The sequence below is a fragment of the Bos indicus genome, chromosome 3, assembly GCF_029378745.1.
Source record: "Bos indicus isolate NIAB-ARS_2022 breed Sahiwal x Tharparkar chromosome 3, NIAB-ARS_B.indTharparkar_mat_pri_1.0, whole genome shotgun sequence".
NCBI lineage: Eukaryota > Metazoa > Chordata > Mammalia > Artiodactyla > Bovidae > Bos > Bos indicus.
In genome coordinates this window covers 101234305-101248394 of record NC_091762.1, presented here as the reverse complement: position 1 = coordinate 101248394, position 14090 = coordinate 101234305, and the positions used below count along the sequence as shown (strand labels likewise).

Below are 14090 nucleotides of genomic sequence, written 5' to 3'. Positions count from 1 at the left end.
CTCTAGAGAATAGGCTCAGTAGTTGTGGTGCACGGGCTTAGTTGCTTTGCGGCATGTGGGATCTTCTGGATCAGGGATCAAACCTGTCCCCTGCATTGGCAGGTGGATTCCTCACCACTGAGCCACCAGGGTAAGTCCTCTGGTATCTTTATCACACTAGTATCTGCAGGCTTACAACCTGTTCTCCAATAAGAAAACCTGAGGCTGACAAAAGATTAATTACATTGTTTTCTCAATGGAGTCCTACCAAACCATCTCTCTTCAGGAAAAGGGCTGAAGGGAAACAGCAGACAAAGTAAGCTCAATTCTTTAGGGTGGTGTGTAGGAACTGACTCATTAGAAAAGACCTTGATGCTGGGAAAGAGTGAAGGCAGGAGGAGAAGGGGACAACAGAGGACGAGATGGTCAGATGGCATCGACTCAATGCCAACTCAATGGACATGAGTTGGAGCAAGCTCCAGATGGTGAAGGACAGGGAAGCCTGGCATGCTGCAGTCCATGGGGTCACAAAGAGTCGGACACAACTGAGCAACTGAACAACGACAAAATACTGGAGTGGGTTGCCATTTCCTTTTCCAGGGGACCTTCCTGACCCAGTGATCGAACCTGAGTCTCCTGCATTGCAGGCAGATTCTTTACCATCTGAGCCACATGGGCTTTAATAAGGTAACATCTGAATAGAGACCTGAGGGAACTATAGAGCAAGCCTTAAACATAACTAAGGAAAGCGCATTCTAGGCAAAAGGAACAGCAAGTGCTAAGCTGAGGTGGGAACATATTTGAAGTGTTTGAGGGCAGGGCAGAGGCCAGTGTACCTAGAATGGAATGAGCAAGCCAGAAAGTCACAGGAGATGAGGTCAGAGAGGTACTAGGGAACCAGAACGGGCAGAGCCTTCTAGGCCATGAGGAAAGATGAGAAGCCACTCGAGGGCTTTGAGTTGTTGAAGGTGTATGATCTGATCTGACAACTGGCAGCAGCATAGAAAACAGACTTTAAGGTAGAAGCAGTTAGGAGGTCACTGCCATGATTCGTGAAAGATAATGGTAATCTGTTCAAAGTAATATGCAGTAGAGACGATGAGAGTAAATGAACTTTGGCTATGTTCTAAAGGCAAAGGTAACAGGATTTGCCCATGGATTAGATCTGGGGAATCTGGGTGAGAAAGAGAAGAATCAAGAATGACTCCAAGGTTTTTAAGGTAGACTTGCCATATGCAGAGATAGGGAAGTCTACACAAGAGAAGCAGGTTTGGGTGGGGCTTAAGAGGTAAGAAATCCTACTGAGATGTCTATTAATATCTAAGAGGCAATATCGAAAAGGTAGTTAAACATGTAAGTCTGGAGTTGAGAGGAAAAGTTTGGGCAGGAGATATAAATTTGAATGTTGTTAGTATATAGATGATTATTAAAACAATGCAGTTATCAGGGGAGTAAATACAGAAAGAGAAGTGGTTTGATGACTGAGCCCTGGGTACTCTAGAATTTTAGGTTGGGAAGTGGTGGGGAGACAGTAAAGGAGACTGAGAAAGAGGGGCCAAGGAAGAGGAGAACCAAGAGAACAGTGTCGTGGGATAAGATGAAAAAGGTGTTTGAAAAAGAGTGACCAGCAGTAACAAATATTGCTGATAGATCAAGTAAATTCTGACTCGAAAACTAGATTTAGGAATGGTTAGCGTTAGTGACCAGTACAGGAGCTGTTTCAGTACTGGAGGGATGACTGCCTGACTAGAGTGAATTCAAGGGAGAATAAGAGCAGAAGAAGCAGAGAAGATAAATATATAACATTCTTTTGAGCATTTTTCTTAATTCTACCACTTATTTCTACTCTCTCAGAGAAATAGGGTGGTGGACAGGAGAGGCATGTAGGGTCAGAAAGTATGTTTTTTTGTTTTGTTTCAGGTGAACAATAAAACAATGTGCTGGTATACTCCTAGGAATAATCCACAAAAATCTGTGATGCAGGAGAGAGGAGATAATTCCTGGGGTGATTCCAGATAAAAGAGAAGGAATAGGTTCTTAAGAACAAATGGAGGGCTTGGACTTAGACAGAAGCACAAAGAAAAATAGGGGAACAGGCAGAGTAGACGGGCATAGACAGAGGCAGATGTGATAACAGAGTTTTGGAGATTTTCTTCTGATTGCTTCTATATTCTCAGTGAACAGGAAGCAAGGCTCTAGGCTGAAAGTGAGGAAGGGGAGAAAGTATAGAAAGTTTTAAGGAAAAGACAATGTGAAACAGTAATTTAGAAGAGTGAAAGGAAGCATGGACTAGAGAAATGTAGGTGATGTATGGACAGTACAACGGGCCCACTTGAAATTAGTGGTCATGAATTTAAAGAAGACCAGTTATCATGGTCGTGTTTCTTGCCAATATGTTCACTGTGTGAGTGTGAGCACTGAGTAATTAGAAAGTCAGACCGAATTACTGAAGTGAAGGTTTTGCTATGTGAATATAACTAAGGGAAAGAGGGAGTTGAGTATGTTTGCAGGGTAGTGATTATAATGATGTACCAAGGATAAGGAGGAAAATGAGGCTACCACAAGAATGAAAAAGTGACAGGATCAAAATTCCTAGTGGGTCCAGGAATTACTGGAATATGCATAACAGACAAAATAATCTAGTAAGGCTGGTGGTGGTAATTAGAGCTGCTTGAAATTATGACTGTAAAGAAGGAGCAGTTATTGGTAATGAAAGGGTTGAGGGTATGACCTTGGGGTTGCATGGCTAAGTTATGTAGATGATAGACTATTGGTACTTCCCTGGTGGTACAGTGGTTAAGAAACCACATGCCAATGCAGGGGACATGAGTTTGATCCCTGGCTGGGGATGACCCCACATGCCTGAGAGCAGCTAAGTCCATGCACTACAACTACTGAAGCCCAAGAACCCAAGAGTGCATGCTCTACAACAAGAGAAGCCATCACAGCGTGAGGCCTGTGCACTGCAACTAGAGAACAGCCTCCACTCATCACAACTAGAGAAAGCCCACACACGGCAATGAAGAGAAGGCACAGCCAAAAATTAACACACACACACAAAAGATAGACTATTAAAAGAGAGGAGGTCAAAGAACTCAGAGACTTGAATACTGGAAGTATCATCTATGTGGCTAAGAATTACAATAGAAGTAGGGACTGACAGTAGTGTTAGTGAGCCAACTGCCAAAAATCTTCAAGGAACAAGGGGTATTAACCCAGAGATAAAAACGACCAAAGCCAGGAGGGTAGCAGACAGCATATTTTAACAGCATCAACTTTAAAACTGGGGGGTATTTTAGGAAGGAGGATAGGATAATGATGTAGAAATGGCAATGAAGAGCAAGCAAGATGCCTACTGCTCCATCAGACCCAAAGGTAAACATACATGAGTGATAAATCAGTCACGGCCTGAGAAAACTTAACAGGAAGCAATACCCTCAAATAAGAACCAGTAACGAGTGTTTTGGAACAAGAGAAGCCACCACAATGAAAAGCCTGCACAGCATAACTGAAGAGTAGCCTCCGCTCACTGCAACTAGATAATGCCTATGTGCAGCAATGAAGACCCAGCAATGCGGGGAAAAAAAAAAAAAAAAGAAACAGTAACAACAAATAACCAAAATAATATACAAGAAGGAAACCGCCAAACTGGAGGCATGTATTTATATGCAGCATTTGATTCTCTCTATGCCAATCCAAAGCCAATACTAAAAGCATGAATTCCTATGTTGTGGAGGTTAGATGAGCTACCCAGGAAAGGGGAGCTTCATGTGGCGAAGTTGCAGCCTTTTCATCTCTCATTACCTTGGTTGCCTTAAATACACTGATAATCAATTATGGAACAGTAGATGAAGACCAAGCAAGAACAATAATTTAAATGATTTCCTCCTTGAGGTTAAAAATATCAGTAGATTTATCACTTAAAATAAACGGGAAGACATGTAGAATCAATGTTTGATAAAATCTACCAGTAAAGGATCCCCATGGGCTAAAGAGCAATTAATTGCTAGCAGCACACAGCCTGAGTTAGATGAACTAAAGCTGATGTGAATGCTGATGCCCAGTAATACCTGGTCAGTGGGCTCAAAAGGCAGAAGGTACAGTATCACTGTACTGGATTTGTCTTAAAATGGGGCAAGAGTAAGCAGTATCTTGGAAGCATGGCCCTTGCCTCCTCCCCCCAGATATCTGCTATATAAAAATTTGAGGAAAACAGAGAAAAGTAAGAAAAGCAGCTGTCAGGACATTTTTTAAAGTTTTTTTTTTTTTTTTCTGCAGGTATTCCATCTTTCCCTTGAGGTAAGTCTTCTGAGATAAAAACCAACTCCAATGGAGGCCAAGATCCATAAGTCATGAAGAACTTGAAGGGTAAAGAGGATTCATGCAGAGGGTTCTAGGAATTTATGCTGGGCACTGTAAGGACACAGCCAGAGCAGAAAAGGACAGCATCCCCAATGTCAAAGATAAAAATCTTGCCCTTATTTAAGGTTTGGCATTTCAAGATAAACAAAGGACAGGCTTTTCTTATTTAGGATGACAATTCTGACAGTACAAAAGTTGTCCAGCCACCTTCATTCTAGGGCTTTAACTTCTGACGTTTTGGAGTTCCAGGCACCAAGACCCTAGAATGACATCTGGCTCACCTGAACTGTGACTGGCATTCTGGGGAAGTGCATTGGTGATGTTGGGTAGTTCATGCCCATAGTTTCCATCCTCCAGGGGACAGATATCCAGGTCATTCCATTTCTGCAGTTGCTGCAGCCAACAGGATTTTTCTTCCAATTTGCAATGTGGATTTAAAATGATGCACACCCATAAGGCCCCTGGAAAAGAAAGCAACCACATCCTTGACATCTCTCCTTTGATGTATGTCTAAGCCTTAATTTTTCAGTTTACTCTTTTCTTCTATTTTCAGTTGGTAGGAAAAGTTTCCAAAACATCAGTTCTCAGTATAAAAAACCAAATCTGCTAAAGTTTTCAGAAATGCTTATTTTTCCTGCCCAAAGGTTTCTTAAAGCAGAGTAGCTATCTTGATATCTGGATATGTGCCTGTGTTTGATGAACAAGATAGATTTGGACTTGAATTCTGAGCTCAAATCTGCAGTCCAACAATTTATTGAGAGCTTTCTTGTTCAAGAGTTTGTATTGGAGAATAAGACACTGTTCCTACCCTTGAGGAGCTCTGCAGTGGGGGAAGACAGAAAAATAAACACAGTGTCATTTGAATATGAATAAGTGTTAAGATAAAGATATGTTCAGGGTACAATAATAGCCAGAGCAAAGACATTTACTGTAAGAAGGAAGGTGCTCAGGAAAGGATTCAATTTTTGGTTAGTTGATAGCTTCAAATCCCTCAACTGTAAAACAGATCATAATGTAGAGAGCCTGGCATATTACTTTGCATGTAGTGGAATTATATTTCCTTTTTCCAGGGAAAATAATTTATTTGGACTTGGATTTTGATACTGTTTTTCAGCTATGATGCCTTAAAACTATCACATTCTTGGATCTTCTCTGTCACTATAGCAGAGTATCATATATTCCACATAACCAGTAAGTACAGTTTCTTTGATCACATCACCCTTCTTTTCAAGCAAACCTGCTTCCTCTTTTCAGAGTTGGTTATGTGGCTGAGCCAGAAATATTCTCATTCTCAAGTTAACAATAAAACCCGGCTGCAGAATGTCTTAAGTTAAACATTCTTTGGGATGGAGCTACATCTGTGGATGGAGGTATATTCAGATACTATTTCAAGACCCCTTAAAGTCAAATAAGAATGTTTTAAAAGACCATTTAAGCCTCAATTTCAGGTACTAACTAGAAGATAAAAATTCATTTCTATAGGTTCAAATAAGTTTTTCAAATCCACAATGAAAAAGAAACTATACTATATAATACTGTATATTAAATATTGTATAATGATGGCTCTTAAGAGGATTATAGTTAGGAGTCAAATTGAGTGACTCTTAACTTATAATAATTGTAACCCAGGTGGCTCAGTGGTAAAGAATCCACCTCTCAATGCAGGAGAAAAAGGAGAGGCAGGTTTGATCCCTGAGTTGGGAAGATCCCCTGGAGAAGGAAATGACAACCCACTCCAGTCTTCTCACATGGAAAATCCCATGGACAGAGGAGCCTGTTGGGCTACAATTCATAGGCTCACAAAGAGTTAGACACTACTGAGCAACTGAGCACACACATACACAAATAATAATAATTATAATAAAGCACAGTAAATACCATTATAGCCATATATAAAGTGTTATGAGAATAGGTATGATGGAACAATTAACTCTGTACATGGGGTCAGGAAAAGTTACAGCATTTGAGTTTGTCCTTGAAGAATAAACATGAGTTATTTCTAGTTAAAAATGGCTAACTAAACATGTATGTTTATCACCACTCCCTCTTAATACTTTATTAAAACAAAAGTGGAGAGATAAAAACAGGCATAAATATTCAAGGTAGTTCAGTACCTGCTCATTGCCTCTCCTGGAAGAAAACCAGAGCTTTACTCACTGGAAAGACTGATTCACAGAAGTTCTGGATTGGGAATACTACACAAAGCTGAGGGTAGGTTTTCCATACTAAAAACTGAGGGATTAAGAAAAACATACATATGGAACAAATGAACACCCCCACCCCCACCATGCAGTCCTCTTTCCCTGCTTGGTTGTGAGAAGACTGTGGTGGTCTTATAATTGAGACATTGTGTTCATGTCCTAGTGTTTTGTGGAAGGTAGAACTTGTGAGTAATAAGATTAGCTGAGGAAATACCTAAGCAAAGTGCTGAAGGAGCAGCCTGGTTCCTCTGCTTAGAGTAAAATGCAAGAAGAAAGAAATTATTTAAAGACAGAACTGTTCATCAAAAAGGAAGTAAAATGTAAAGATCTGGAACATTCTCAGCCTATGCACATTGAAAAGAATGAGAAAGGCCGTTTGGGAAAGAACCCTAAGGGTGTGACCTTAAAAGAGGTAAATCCTCATCTTTCATTGTAGGAAGAAAAAGAGAACATCTATAATTTTATAATTTTAAAAATTAAGAAAGAACGGTCATTTAGAAATGTGGAGGCATATTAGAAAAAGCAGCTAAAAGAATTAAAAATTGCTCTTTCTAAGAAGTAGGAACTGACAATGTGAAGGAATATGGCAGAGGAATACTGCTTTTTATTTGACATTTTAACCTGTGTACATGTATTACTTCATTTTAAAAGAAGAACAAGAGATAAATAGGAGTTGTTTAAGCGCAGATATGGCAGGAGAGTATGTACCAAAACAGGGGGAAGGACATAAGGGAAAGCAAAAATGCTGAGATGTCATTGTAGTCTCTCTGAATATTTGTAGTCTATTGGATGTTTTTTCCTTTTGGTAGAAAATTTTTGTAATCTAGGATATCAGCTTTTAATACTATTGGGACTGTGAGTTCCTATCAATAAAAGTGTCCTTTCTGAACACCAGGTGGCAAGAAATCTTTAATATACAGGAGGTAAAAAATTCTGAACAGTGTGGCAGTAAGAAAGATGCACAAATATTCAGATCATAAAAGTTACTTTCTCAGCTTTTAGAATTTAAGAATCCTAAAGGTCTGTATAAACCTCATGAAAAAAATTGTTTCCTTCACATAGTAGGTCTTCTCCTATGGTGTCTGTGTTACACTGTTTGCTGGTTCTTGTAAAATTAATGTAGGGATAGGGTATGGTCAATTTTATTGGAAACTGCTGAGAGGTCAAGTAACAACAGAGAAGAGCAATATGGCAGACACTGGTGGTTTTAACCAAAGCTACTTAACAGTAGAGTGACAGCAATGAGCAATGGAAGACTGCAGTGGGCTCAAGAGAGCATATGGAGGTAAGCAAATGGAAAGAGGGACGAGGTTTTCAAGAAGTGTTGTTCTGAAGGTAAAAAGAGAAATAGGGTAATGATTAGAGGAGGAGGGGAAAATCAAAGGCACTTTATGAGACTGAAAATATTAGACCATATTTGTATTCTGATGGAATTGATCCAGTATTGAGGGAGAAATTGATGGTACCAGAGAAAAGAGAAATTGCAGGAGCAAAATTCTTGAGAAGAGGAAATGGCATAGGAACAGGAGCAAATATGTAAAGACTGGTCTTTTATGGGAGCAGAGATACTTTATAGGTTTTAAAAGAAAATTTTTAAAAATGTGCACCCGTGGCTGATTCATGTCAATGTATGGCAAAACCCACCACAGTATTATAAAGTAATTATCCTCCAATTAAAATAAATAAAATTTTTTTTAAAAAGCATATGTGTACAGACGTGGGGAGATGAGAAAACCATGCCTGACTGCTTCTGTTATCTCCCGTTCAGAAACTGAAGGTACTGAGGCCACTCCTCCCGTTCCTACTATCCCTGCTGAGACCATCCCCAGAGGAGTAGGCCTTTTGACCAGTGAGGAACCCTCAGAGTAGTCGGGGTGGGGGGCATGAATGCACATGCTCTAGTGTCTAATCCAATAACGCAGTGTTTTACAAAATGTGGTCTCTGGAAGAATGTCATCAGCATCCTCTGGGAATTTGTTGGAAATGCAAAGTATCAGGTCCTACTCCAACTGACAAGATCAGAAACTCGGGGACAGGGCCCAGCATTCTATTTTAACAAGTATTCCAGGTGATTCTGGGAAGATATAGATAGCGGTCTGTGTGGAATGCTGAGAGTTTCTTGGAAGGCTGATACAGCAATTTCTTAGATATGAAAATGTCACAACCAAGAGCTTTTCATAATGAATCTAAGTAACTAACAAAAGCTTTAGAAGCACTGGGGTCACGCTCCGTTTACTTCCTGTCACCTACCAAAGGCCAAGTCCAAATCCACAACACAATCCTTCGATTGTCACAGAAATTATTCCCAAGAGATTCAGGACTCAGATACACCTGACGCTCTGAAGGCTAATTTCAAATTCTTAAAAAACATGCACTTTTGGGGAAAACAGTACATACGAGATGAAATTGAGGGAGATGTTGCACAAGGATGCTTGATTTGGAGCTGGACAGGCTGGGGCTCCAGTGTTAGAGCCACCACCTGCTAGTGTGTAACTTTGAACAAAAAACTTTCTGAGCTCCATTTTTCTCACCTGAACATATGGAGATGCTGATGTCTTATCCTTGAAGGGTCCATGCCTACAATCCCTTCTGAGGGAAGCTGTTTCCAAGTTGCCATGCACTGTGTTACATGACCCTGGTCACAAGTGGTTAGACCAGTAACTTAAATTAATAGTTCAACATTCCTGTACTTTGGAAAATGTGATTGTGTCAGAGAGACAGTTTTCTATACTTCTTTATTTCATTCTGTATCCAGAAGTAACCAGAGGTGTCTCTGTTTCTTTGCAATAAACACACAATTACTTCATAGGTTTGTTATGAGAATTAAACATGCATACAATCTTTAACACAGAGACTGGCACATAATGTTCAATAATGTAGCTGTTCATTATTAATGAAAACTGCAAAGCTATAGTGCCTCAGGTGATATGAAGCCCCAGCACTCAAACCAAAACCCCACATTTACCAGCCCCAAAGTAACCACATAAAGTCTGAATCATTAAGCCTTATTCCCCAAAGCTTTTAGCTCTAAGACTATAATGTATTAATATATGCTTTGGGGAATTCACTAAAATCCTAAGCTGTAGTGGTTTTTTGGTGCTATTTTGTATGAGAGGAAAGTTTGTCATTGCTTTCTGGGGTGGACAAAGTACAGAGAAGCTATATTAGAAATTTCAGAATATGCCATAGACAACTTTTCTAGTATAACCCCAAAGTGGGGCCGTGACTGGATTGTACGTTCAGAGTATGAAGGATTCTGCAAACAGGGAGGGGAGTTGAGTATCACCACTGCAAAACTGTCATTGAAATGGGAATGATGAAGATAAATAATGACTAAAGAAGATGGTCTTAATGACAAGAATCTTGAACAAAGTGACCATTCAGGAGGCCACAGGTCTAATTTAATCTAAAAGTCCCATGGTCCTCAACCAGACCAGTTATGACAAGAAATAAAAAGTGTAAATGAACACTAAATTACATTTTAAAGGTCAAGGAATCAAATTATATTGGTGACTGGATGTAGGGAATAAAACAAAAATGAGTGCTTGACAGTAAGTTTTGTCGAATAAGAAATGGTGGTGCCGGGGGCTGGTCGCGCGGAGGGGCGGTGCCACCTCGCTGAGTGGTCCCAGGCGGCCTCGCGCTCCGCCGGGAGCTGGGATCCCCCCCCCCCAAAAAAAAAAAAAAAAAGAAATGGTGGTGCCAATACCAGGTTCAGGGGAATCTTTCTTCATAGAAGGCCTGATTTCATTTTTGGATTTCTCAAGTTTGAGGTGATTAGGAGATTTTTTCAGTAGAAATGGTCATAGGGCAGCAGCTAATACAAGACTGGAAATGAGATAATCGAAAGAGGATGAGGAAGAGATCACCACAGAGGTTACTCTGAGGTCATGATACTAAAAAAAAAAAAAGAGTTCTCAAAGGACTGGAAAAGGTCAGTTTTCATTCCAATCCCAAAGGAAGGCAATGCCAAAGAATGTTCAAACTACCACACATTTGCACTCATCTCACATGCTAGCAAAGTAATGCTCAAAATCCAAGCCAGGCTTCAACAGTACGTGAATCGTGAACTTCCAGATGTTCAAGCTGGATTTAGAAAAGGCAGAGGAACCAGAGATCAAATTGCCAACATCCACTGGATCATAGAAAAAGCAAGAGAGTTTCAGAAAAAAATCTACTTCTGCTTTATTGATTACACCAAAGCCTTTGACTGTGTGGATCACAATAAAGTGTGGAAAATTCTAAAAGAGATGGGAATACCAGACCACCTGACCTGCTTCTTGAAAAATCTATATGCAGGTCAAGAAGCAGCAGTTAGACATGGAACAACAGACCGGTTCCAAATTGGGAAAGGAGTATGTCAAGGCTGTATATTGTCACCCTGCTTATTTAACTTATATGCAGAGTACATCATGAGAAATGCTGGGCTGGATGAAGCATAAGCTGGAATCAAGACTGCCAGGAGAAATACCAATAACCTCAGATATGCAGATGACACCACCCTTATGGCAGAAAGTAAAGAGGAAGCCTCTTGATGAAAGTGCAAAAGGAGAGTGAAAAAGTTGGCCTAAAGCTCAATATTCAGAAAACTAAGATCATGGCATCCGGTCCCATCACTTCATGGCAAATAGATGGGGAAACAATGGAAACAGTGGCTGACTTTATTTTTTTGGCTCCAAAATCACTGCAGATGGTGACTGCAGCCATGAAATTAAAAGACACTTGCTCCTTGGAAGAAAGGCTATGATCAACCTAGACAACATATTAAAAAGCAGAGACATTACTTTGCTAACAGAGGTCCATCTAGTCTAGTCAAAACTATGGCTTTTCCAGTAGTCATATATGGATGTGAGAGTTGGACTATAAAGAAAGCTGAGTGCTGAAGAATTGATGCTTCTGAAGTGTGGTGTTGGAAAAGACTCTTGAGAGTTCCTTGGATGGCAAGGAGATCCAACCAGTCTATCCTAAAGGAAATCAGTCCCGAATATTCATTGGAAGGACTGAAACTGAAACTGCAGCTGAAACTCCAATACTTTGGCCACCTGATGTGAAGAACTGACTCACTAGAAAAGACCCAGATGCTGGGAAAGATTGAAGGAGGGAGGAGAAGGGGCCAACAGAGGATGAGATGGTTGGATGGCATCACTGACTCAATGGACATGAGTTTGAGCAAGCTCTGGGAGTTGGTGATGGACAGGGAGGACTGGTGTATTGCAGTCCATGGGGTTGCAGAGAGTCGGACATGACTAAGCAACTGACCTGAACTGAACAAAGGAGAATAGAGAAAGAAAAATAGAAGTCCAGGGCTCAAGGCTTAGAAATGGCCTTATGGCTAAGAGGTTTGCTGGAAATGATAAAGAAAAGCAGGCCCAGGGAATGCAAGAAAAGTGAGAATAGCAAGTATTTGGAAAGCCAAGCTAATGCCATGAGACAGAAGCCAAGGCAAAAGGTTTTCTCTCACTAAAAGCTTCTGTATGGTAATATCTGGAATAGAACGCTGGTGTCAGTAGCAAAATATAAGGCTGTGGAAGAAACACAAGTGAATTCAAAATGACTCTGGGTGGCCTCTGTAGAACCTAAATCTTCCACCATTTGGGCTAAAGTTCACTTAGCAAGATCTATGTAATGACTAATGACAAGTATTCACTAACACTATTGCTGGGGACAAGCTCATAGGATAGACATAGCGCTTCTCTGAGATATGCGGACTTACCTAGCTCATCCCAGAGCTGCCTGCACTTATCTGTCATGCTTGTTCCTTGTTGCCTCCACAGTGTGAGTCGTGGGTCGGCCATAAACTGTTCAGTTATTAGTGTCAGCATCCTGGCTCCATTGGAATCTCTCATCCGCAGCATCTCTCGAACCTGACACATAAGGAGGGGCAGGTGGTTGGTGACTGTACATCATAACAAAGTAGGAGGAGAAGAAGGGGAGGAGGGGGAGGAGAAGATGAAGTATCTAAGCACAGCATATCCAAGGAGCCAAAAAGAAGGCCTCTTCTTCTGTAAGCAAGTTCTCTGCATGTATCAAGAGATCCTGCTGTGTGCAATGAGATACCACTTCATACTCAGAAGGATGGCTAGAATAAAAAAGCTAGATAATAAGTGCTGGCAAGGATATAGAGAAATCAGAACTCTCATACACTGTTTAGTGGGATTGTAGAATGATGCAGCCACTTTGGAAATCAGTCTAGAAATTCCTCAAATGATTAAACATAGAGCTACCATATGGCCTACTAATTCCATTCCTAGAGAGAAATGAAAATATATATATGTCCACACAGAAACACTGTACAAGAATGTTTATAGGAGCATTATTTATAACAGCTTAGAGGTGGAAACAATCCAAATGCCCATCAACAGACAAACAGATAAAAGAAATGTGTGGTATCCATACAATGGAATATTATTTGGCCATAAAAAGGAATGAAGTACTGACACATGCTACAACATGGATATATGTTTTTAAGTATTTTGAAATACTATGCCAGGAGAAAAAAGCCAGTCACAAAAGACTACATACTATAGGATTCCATTCCTAGGAAAGTCCAGAATAGGGAAATCTATAAAGACAGAAAGTACCTTAGTGGTTGCTTAGAGCTCGGGGAAGAGGGGCATGGGGAACAGGGGAGTGATAGGTAAAGGGAATGGGGTTTATTTTTAAGATAATGAAAATGTTCTAAAGTTGACTGCAGTGATAGCTGTACATATCTGTCAATATACTAAAAACCACTGAATTGTACAATTTTTTAAATGGGTGAATTTTATGATATGTGAATTATATTTCATCAAAGGTGTTAAGAAAGAAAAGAAAGAAAGCCTGCTGTGAGAGCCCCCAGTTCCAAAATACTAAGTTTCTGGAACTTCTCAGTGGCTAATACTCTGCACTCCCAATGCAAGGGGCCAGGGTTCAATCCTTGGTCAGAAAACTAGATCCCACATGCCACAACTAAGACCTGGCACAGCCAAATAAATCAGTTAATATTTTAAAAACAACAAAATATTGTCTCTTTAAGGCCTCATTGGGCAGCCTTGGGTTCAAGGCAGGGGGAGGTAGCTTCATTACTAATCCCCCCAGGAATGCAAACTCATTTAGAGACTGTGGAGCCAGAGGAAGAGGATGACCAGGGTGAGCAGTAGGGCTCCCTGGACGCAACCTGCTCTGGTCTGCTCTGCTCAGCTTTCCTCCACCCAAGTAGTTTTCAAGCATTCAGTACAGGTAGGTCAAGTGAGCTAGCTACAATGCATGAAGCCAGAAGTGTGGTGAGCCCAGTTTACTTAAGGGAAAAAAAAATCTTTTCATATCTTACCTTGGCAAACATTGAATTGAGTTGCTTTCCAGAGCCATAGTAACCACCCTGGGAGAGAAAGAGCTTCACTTGTTCTTTCACCTGTTCTTCATCCAAATGCCAACAGTTCTCATCATCAATGCTGGCCCCAGCTGTTGGGTCAGGAGCACCTGCGAGGAATAGGGTGGTGAAATGAATCTCCTGAGTTCCTACACTCCACACTCAGCAGGAGCAGCCCTCTGTGAGTATATTCAGAAACA

The 14090-nt window shown here is 40.6% G+C and overlaps 1 protein-coding gene across 1 annotated transcript in view; it reads right to left on the bottom strand.

Annotated features, from left to right (window-relative positions):
• ZSWIM5 (zinc finger SWIM-type containing 5) overlaps window positions 1-14090 on the bottom strand; it is a 161333-nt gene that overhangs the window by 30557 nt on the left and 116686 nt on the right. The window contains exons 3-5 of the mRNA XM_070786661.1: window positions 13852-14000; window positions 12256-12406; window positions 4623-4802 (exon numbers count right to left, since the gene is read on the bottom strand). Coding sequence (XP_070642762.1) covers window positions 4623-4802; window positions 12256-12406; window positions 13852-14000 — 480 coding nt within the window. The remainder of the gene's footprint in view (window positions 1-4622; window positions 4803-12255; window positions 12407-13851; window positions 14001-14090) is intronic.